The following is an 8488-nucleotide window of genomic DNA, read 5'->3' as shown; positions in this document are numbered from 1 at the left end:
TGCCTGGCCAGTCTGGGTGAGGGGCTGAGGGCCTTTTTTAGGCTGGCCAAGCCCCCCAGCGACGGAAGCTCCCAGCCTCTCCTTTTTTTCTTTATTCTGGGATTTATTTCCCTTCTATAATTGAAACTTTGTAGCCTTGAGAAGAGCTCAGAGCTGGCCAGGGCGAGTGGGAGGGAAGTTTGGCTTCCTCCAAGCCTCCTGCTCGCTCCAGCTCGGTGGCCACGGCCAGCTGAAAGCAGGTATCTGGGGTTTATTTACCTTCTATAATTGAAACTTTTTTGCTTTGAGTGGAGCTCAGAGCTGGCCGGGGCAGGCGGGAAACTTGGCTTCCTCCATCATTGGGGCAACCAAGCCTCCTGCTTGCTCCAGCTCCGTGGCTGCCGACTGCCATCTTGGTTGGGTTAATTTGCATATAGTTGCTCTGATTGGCTGGTGGGTGTGGCTTAAGGCATAGTGAAGGTACGGTCAATTTGCATGTTTGTCTTTTATTAGTGTAGATGTAACTGAAGTATAGAAGGGTGAGTGGCTTGGTGAGGTGACTTGGGCAATAAATGACTAAGTTAGATTTCAAACTCAGGCATTTCAGCTATAAAACCTATTTCTGGAAATATTGTTCCAGGCTTTATTTATATGAGAAGCCAATGCCCCCCATAAACGGTATAATTCTTTGATATTAAAGATATTACAATAAGAATACTAATGCTAAAAAATAGCATATGGGCTATAATTGAGCCACTTTATACAAGGAGATTTTATGTGCAAATTACTGTTGTCAAAAATTTAGCAGAAAATATGTCCTGGTATTATCATCCTCTGCCCTTTGGGAAATCAATGAACTAAACTGGTGTGATCCTGCAGATTGGAGACTTTAGAACCTTAGAGAAGATTTCCCGGGAAGTCAAGTCGATTACGATTATCGGTGGGGGCTTCCTTGGTAGTGAACTGGCCTGTGCTCTTGGCAGAAAAGGTGAGTATTGGGGGTGACCTCGATTTTCTTCTCTGGTCTGATATCACATGACTAGTTCTGATGAGGGATCCTTTAGTGACCACAAAGCTGCCATTTGAGCAACCGAGCAGCAGTGCTTTCTTTCTTTTTTTAAAAAATTTCTTCATTGATTAAGTTATTACATATGTGTCCTTATCCCCACATTACCCCACATTACCCCCATTCATGCCCTCACCCCCCTGTTGTCTGTGTCCATTAGTTAGGCCTATATACATGTATACAAGTCCTTTGGTTAATCTCTCCCCTTATCCCCACCCTCCCCTACCTTCCCTCTGAGGTTTGACGGTCTGATCGATGTTTCTCTGTCTCTGGGTCTGTTTTTGTTCATCAGTGCACTGCTGGTGGGAATGCAGACTGGTGCAGCCACTATGGAAGACAGTATGGAGTTTCCTCAAAAACTAAAAATGGAACTCCCATTTGACCCAGTGATCCCACTTCTAGGAATATATCCCAAAAAACTAGAAACACCAATCAGAAAGGGTATTTGCACTCCTATGTTCATAGCAGCACAATTCACCATAGCTAAGATTTGGAAACAGCCTAACCCCCCATCAGCAGATGAGTGGATTAAAAAACTGTGGTACATCTACACAATGGAATACTACACTGTGGTAAAAAAAAAAAGAAGAAGAAGAAGAAGAAGCAGTGCTTCCTTTCCTCTAGCCTCCAGGCCAAAATTCCTTAGAAATAAAATATTAAGCAAAGTGAGTTATTAAGATGGTAAGGGCAGTGTAAATTGCAGAAGTGTACATATCTTTGAACTGCTGCTCGCTGTAAAAGTCAAAAACTTTCTTCAGACACCTGGTGGTTCCCAACATGATATATCTGTGAGTTCTGTCTTGAATGTTTCATGGCAACCATTTTTCTTAAGCTGTGTGAAATCAGAGCATCTTCTCAGGGGGGTGCTCACTATTCAGAGGTCTCGAGGCACTTGTGTAAGCCTGAGGTGAGGCCTGGGTGCAAGTGCGCTGAGTTGAGAGTATGGAGTCACATCCAGGGACAGCAGTTCTGGCACCTGTTGTATTTTCTTTGTGAATGCCCTCGTGCCCCAGTGCCCCACAAATGGGAGCTCTGGCCTGAGTCAGAACATTGTCCTTTCCATATTAAATGGCCACCTGCCTGTTGGTCCTTTACTTCTCTTCCAGTCTTAGGGCTGGCTTTTGCCTCCTGCTAAACCTACTCTTTTTCTTTTTCCCAGCTCAAGCCTCAGGCACCGAAGTGATTCAACTCTTCCCTGAGAAAGGAAATATGGGAAAGGTCCTCCCTGAATACCTCAGCAATTGGACCATGGAAAAAGTCAGACGAGGTAGAGGGACTCTTTCCATATGCTGCCACTCTTTCCTTTGATTCAGGCCTAATGCAATGTTTGCTTCTTTGGGAGCCCCTTTGACATAAACCATATCACCAGGCAGATGAAATGTTTCCACCATTCTCCAGTCAGCCAAGTTCATGTAGGTTCTGAATCTGATGCACCAAATTCCTGGAAGTGCTGAAAATGAACTACGAGTATAGGTTATGTGCGGCTCTCCAAGGCTGCCTGCATACTGATGATTACTACTTTTGTGACATTGTGCCTCTCTCTAGTCAGTTTCCCTATTTTTTCATGAAATTGGTAGGCTCACCGGCTCAGCTTCAGGTCTTGTTTGCCTTCACAGAGGGTGTGAAGGTGCTGCCCAATGCCATTGTGCAATCAGTTGGAGTCAGCGGTGGCAGGTTACTCATCAAGCTGAAAGATGGCCGGAAGGTAAGGAGGGGAAGACAGGCTGCCAGAAGACCTTCTAGCCCTTCCCTCCCCTTTCCTCATTCTTACTCCTTCATTTGATACCAGCAGATTAGTTTTCTTGGCAGCCACCACTAAACTGTCATGATTTTCTGAATGAACTGTCCATGCATTAAAATAAGAATGGTGAGAGCCAGAGTAAACACCTGTGACCCACTTTCCCATTGCCCCTTCCTATCACATCACAGATTTTTGAGATCTGACTAGGGTGACAGATTTATCTTCAAGTGATATGGGATATGTGGACAGGGGGAGTTTATGAAATAGAACTTAAAATATGTTTACCAAAGCCCAGCCGGCATGGCTCAGTAGTTGAGCATTGACCTATGAACCAGGAGGTCATTGTTCGATTCCTGGTCAGGGCACATGCCCAGGTTGTGGGTTCGATCCCCAGCTTGGGGCATGCAGGAGGTAGCCAATCAATGATTCTCTCATCATTGATGTTTTTATCTCTTTCTCCCTTCCTCTCTGAAATCAATAAAAAATGTACATATATATAAAAAATCTGTTTATCAGAGGTAAGTTAACCAATGATTTTTTTTGTAAACCCCCAGTTCTTAATGACCTCACATGCAGTTGCTATGTCCATAGGCATACATGGAAAATGATAACCAAATTATTTCTCTTTTCCCTCAGGTAGAAACTGACCACATAGTGGCTGCTGTGGGCTTAGAGCCCAATGTTGAGTTGGCTAAGACTGGTGGACTAGAAATAGACTCAGATTTTGGTGGCTTCCGGGTAAATGCAGAGCTCCAAGCACGCTCTAACATCTGGGTGGTAAGTATGCTACAGCAAGACCAGGCATGGTTCCTTGTCCCCAGCCTAGGAGCAAGTCTGCCTGGTGGGGTGCTAAAGCTCATTAGTCGCTTACCACAATAGGATCGGAGTATTTGGAGGCCAAGAGTAAAGAACAGATACTTATGAACTGCTTGCTTTACAAGAACAGGTATGGTCTCATGCTGCAAACTAGTGGAGAAGGAAATGAACAGTGTGCATACCTACAAAACTAGAGCTCTTCCGGTACTGTTGGCAGCAGCCATTGGCATCACCCTGGCGGGCGTGTGCATGGCTTTCAGAGTGATCCGCTGTTCCCTTTGCCTGAACATGAGTCCAGGGAATGGAGAATGAGGCAATTTGATGACATTCTCTAGAAAGGAAAATTACTCCAATTTCATTTTTTTTAGAACTATTTTTAGCTGTTTTTTAAAATCTGTTGTGGCACAAACAAGACTATAGTATGTAGGAACCATGAGGTAATTTCCCCGTTGTTAGATCATTACAAATGTATTGTGTTTGATTATGGACTCTACAGCAGAGGACATAGGAACATTAAAAGGTGTTTTCCCTTCAAGCTTTTTTTTAAAAAAAAGATAAAGTATACTGAGTTTTTTTTTAACTTGTTATAAAAGAAAAACACACTCAATGTGGAAGACAGACAAGTAGGAGAAAGGGAAAAATCACCTGCAGCAACCACTGTTTATGTTGTATAGGTTTTGTTTGTTTGTTTGTTTGTTTGTTTATTCTCCTTTTATTTTTTATTTTTTAATCTTTATTGTTGAAAGTATTACATATGTCCCCCTTTTTTCCCCATTGACCTCTTCTAGCCCATTCCCACCATGTATGTTTTTTTGTGTGTGTATATTTCCTTCCCTTCATTTTCTTGTGCATAGTTTTTTTGTCATAGATGGTCATGGCAGCATACTATGTGTTAATATTTGTATTCTTCTAACATTTTAATGTATTTTCTATATTGCTTCAGATTCTATAAACAGATTAATGACTACATAATATTCCATTAAGTGGATTTCATAATTTATTGCACTATTGTCCATGTGTTGGTTTTTAGGGAAGTCTTTGGGGGAATCTGAATAGCCACAAAGGTGAGAAAACATTAGAGAGTTCATATACCACCTGCTTTATGAAATGGGCCTCGTTTACCTCTAGCCAAGGGTTCTCCATCTGTGAAACACTGAGCTCACTTGATTTGTACCTCTCACATGGCACATTTCTTGTTTGTATTGTGAGGAGCAATGCTATACCTTCCTCAACTAGGTTATACACTCCTTGTGGGCAAGGTCTCTGCCAGATTTGTCTCAGCAACCCAGACAGTATAATGCTTTGTACAGAAGAAAGATTCCATAAATATTTGTTGAATGAATGAATGAATACCAAATAACAAAAAAAAATCTTATCTTCAAAAAGATTTCTAGGTAAGAGGCAGTCACATCTAAAAACTGGTTTCCACACATAGGAAAGAATATTCTGCAAATTGCGGTTATTAAATACTAGAAGCCCGTTGCACGAAGATTCGCTCAATAGGCCTTCCTTCCCCTGGATGCTGGCACCGGTTTTCCTCCAGCACCCAGGACCCAGGCCTTCGCTCCAGCTGGAGCCTTCAGTCTTCGCGGCTCTGGCTGGAGCCTTTAGTCTTCGTAGCTCCGGACGGAGAGTCTTCAGTCTTCAGTCTTCACTCCAGCCGGAGCCTTCAGTCTTCGCTCCGCGCCTGTGTATGCAAATTAACCGCCATCTTTGTTGGGTTAGTTTGCATAGTCACTCTGATTGGCCGGTGGGTGTAGCGGAGTGACACAAATTTGCATGTTTCTCTTTTATTAGTGTAGATTCTGCCTCTGTTAAGGGCAGAATGAGAAGAAATAGGTATGTGCTAGAGCATAGAAGGTTTAAGATAACTTCATGGAAACAGAATAGTTTTTAAAAATGGAATTTCAGCTATTTTTGATAGTGTATATATGATTCTGGCTTGTAGATAGAACTATTAATTAGTTGATGTCACAAGCATTTTTGAACCCCAAAAGTTTATGTTCTGTCTTTAACTTGCTTTTTCTTTTTAATCATGTGCTCATGTAATGTATTTGTCTCCAAAGGCAGGAGACGCTGCATGCTTCTACGATATAAAATTGGGTAGGAGGCGGGTAGAGCACCATGATCATGCTGTTGTGAGCGGAAGATTGGCTGGAGAAAATATGACTGGAGCTGCTAAGCCATACTGGCATCAGTCAATGTTCTGGTAATAGTTCTGTGCCTTGAGGACTCAACTGGTTAGAACACAGAATTAATGGAACCAGAGTTATGGTTTGGTTTCCTTGTGGGTCAGTTAGCTTTACATGGGGTGGGTTGGGGGGATTCCTTCTCATGTCCACACATTCTACTCCAGATCAGCCTTCTGGTAAAAGGGTCCCATTTGGCATAGCTTAGACCAGTGGTCGGCAAACTCATTAGTCAACAGAGCCAAATATCAACAGTACAACGATTGAAATTTCTTTTGAGAGCCAAATTTTTTAAACTTAAACTATAAGGTAGGTACATTGTTATTAACTTAATTAGGGTACTCCTAAAGCTTAGGAAGAGCCACACTCAAGGGGCCAAAGAGCCGCATGTGGCTCGCGAGCCGCAGTTTGCCGACCACGGGCTTAGACTATGTGAATGAATGGAGAGGGCATTGGCACTTCCTATTAAAATAGCTCAGAATTCAAACAATAGTAGGTGGTACAAAAGTGTACTGTTTAGGTGTAGACAGCAGTATATTTTAATTTGTTCTTTGCTGCTAACCCTAATGAGCCTAACAGGCTGACAAAAAAGGCAGCCTACTCATCTGTAACCCTTAAGATAAAGAGTTCAAAGTCAGGTGTATATAGATAGTTCTCTGGGTAGCAAAAACTTACCAATGGACATTCCTGAGTACTGGGGCAGGCCCTGTTTGGCACACTCTCATCCTGTTGATTTGAAAGATGGGGTACTTAAGAAACTTCAAGGTTTCAGAAACCTCTAAGGGAAATTCTCAGCTGAGAGAATACATTTTAGGATGATCACACCCAGTTTTCTGAGTGGGCAACAAAAACATAACAGATGGATTTCAGGGTCAATACATATAAGACAGTGCAGTTAGGAAAAAAATAGTCCACAGCTATTCAATTATCAGCTAGGTCCCAGGAACAGAAAACAAGAAGTCATTGTAGACTGTTCCCTGAAGACACCAGTCCAATGAGCTGTGGCCAAGAAGATAACAAAATGTAGAGGACCAGAAACAGAACAGCTCAAGCACCCTAGATGATTACACACCATGGTGTGTCTGTGCTGCAAATATTCTGTGAAGTTCCTAGCATATTAAGAACCATACAATGGTGATAGGGAAACTTTCCAAGAAGAACAGTTAAATTGACCCACTAGGTGAAGGTACCCCTTTATAGAAAGCATTCTGGCCTTGAAAAATGAAGGCTAAGATGGAAAACTGTCAGTAAATGAAACCATGAAATATTCCTGATTCCGAATTCCATAAATATGGATCACTCTTTAAAACTTCTAAAAGGCAGTCTTAGGATGAGTTAAAGAAAGGTAGTGAATAGTAAATGTGGGAACCCATCACTCCCCAAATATGGTATGGGATAAAAGCATGAGTAAATTGAAGAAAGTGTAGAATGTTGTGTGGATATGTGGTAGTATAATGGCTTCTTAAGGAAAATAAAAGTTGCTTAGGAGAACCATGCTTTTTCACAATTGTTCCCAAGTGCCCTAGCAGGAGATAGATCAATTAGGCATTTCTCTCATTGTCACACATAGCAAGTTCCTTGGTTGGCATAAAAGTGTGGTGTCTTAGAGAAAATGTTCTACTGTGTCATTCTTTACAGTCCCATCACAGAGCAACCTCTTCTCTCTTCTTCCTTAGGAGTGAGCTGCTAAGCCATACTGGCATCAGTCAATGTTCTGGAGCGATTTGGGCCCTGATGTTGGCTATGAAGCTATTGGTCTTGTGGATAGTAGTTTGCCCACGGTTGGTGTCTTTGCAAAAGCATCTGCACAAGATAACCCGAAATCTGCCACAGAGCAGTCAGGTAAGGACAGCCAACCACTTCTCTCAGCACGGCACAGTGGTTGAGCATTGACCTATGAACCAAGAAGTCATGGTTCCATTTTCGCTCAGGGCACATGCCCAGTCGGGGGCATGCAGAAGGCAGGCCAATCAATGATTCTCCCTCATCATTGATGTTTCTATCTCTCTTCCTCTCCCTTCCTCTCTGAAATCAATAAAAATATATTTAAAATAAATAAACCAAACCCAAAGTCCTCACTCTGTAGTGGTTTGAGATGGCAAAATCAGGTTTCCTGGTCAATGCATAGGCATAGATATTGTAGGTCTTCATCCTAGACTCTGGACAGTGGCTATCTCAGCTACTCTGTTTAGTTTGTCTCTAGAGAATAGGAAGACTTGCCTGATAAAGGAAACCTAAACTTGTTAGCTGTTTTTGTTTTGTTTTTTGTTTTGTTTTTGTTGTTGTTGTTGTTTAGGGCCTGCGATTCTCCATGGACCCTGGGTAGTGGGAACTGAGCTGAGTAATTCTTGAGTTGCCTCTAATTCCATTTATCAGATCTTAATGCCAGGTTTTGTTTAGATGGGAGGCAACTCTCTTGGAATGAATTTTTCTCCCCCACACATCTTTCATTAACTCCCAGGCTTATTCTCTCTCCCTTTCATGACCTTGGCTGAAGTTATTTAATGTCCATGTCCTCTTGTCAGAGGTGTTTCAAGGACAAGTTGCTCTTTAAGAAGGAGAAAACAAAACATTATATGGATACTAGAGGCCTAATGCATGGAATTCTTGCACAGGTAGGGTCCCTAGGCCTGGCCGGAGATCAGGGCCGATCTGTGGGGTGACCAGTGGGGTGGTCAGGAGGCCCCCACTTGCACC

The 8488-nt window shown here is 42.5% G+C and overlaps 1 protein-coding gene across 2 annotated transcripts in view; it reads left to right on the top strand.

Moving 5' to 3' along the window:
- Positions 1 to 8488, top strand: part of AIFM1 (apoptosis-inducing factor, mitochondrion-associated, 1) — a 34491-nt gene that overhangs the window by 23341 nt on the left and 2662 nt on the right. For both annotated transcript variants that reach the window (XM_005872732.2, XM_005872731.2), the window contains exons 9-15: positions 859 to 967; positions 2205 to 2312; positions 2662 to 2750; positions 3423 to 3563; positions 5669 to 5799; position 5870; positions 7498 to 7633. In XM_005872732.2, coding sequence (XP_005872794.1) covers positions 859 to 967; positions 2205 to 2312; positions 2662 to 2750; positions 3423 to 3563; positions 5669 to 5799; position 5870; positions 7498 to 7633 — 715 coding nt within the window. The remainder of the gene's footprint in view (positions 1 to 858; positions 968 to 2204; positions 2313 to 2661; positions 2751 to 3422; positions 3564 to 5668; positions 5800 to 5869; positions 5871 to 7497; positions 7634 to 8488) is intronic.

This window comes from Myotis brandtii, unplaced genomic scaffold (genome assembly GCF_000412655.1).
Source record: "Myotis brandtii unplaced genomic scaffold, ASM41265v1 scaffold39, whole genome shotgun sequence".
Taxonomy (NCBI): Eukaryota; Metazoa; Chordata; class Mammalia; order Chiroptera; family Vespertilionidae; genus Myotis; species Myotis brandtii.
The sequence above is the reverse complement of the archived record's forward strand: the minus strand, read 5'-3'. Positions and strand labels throughout refer to the sequence as shown.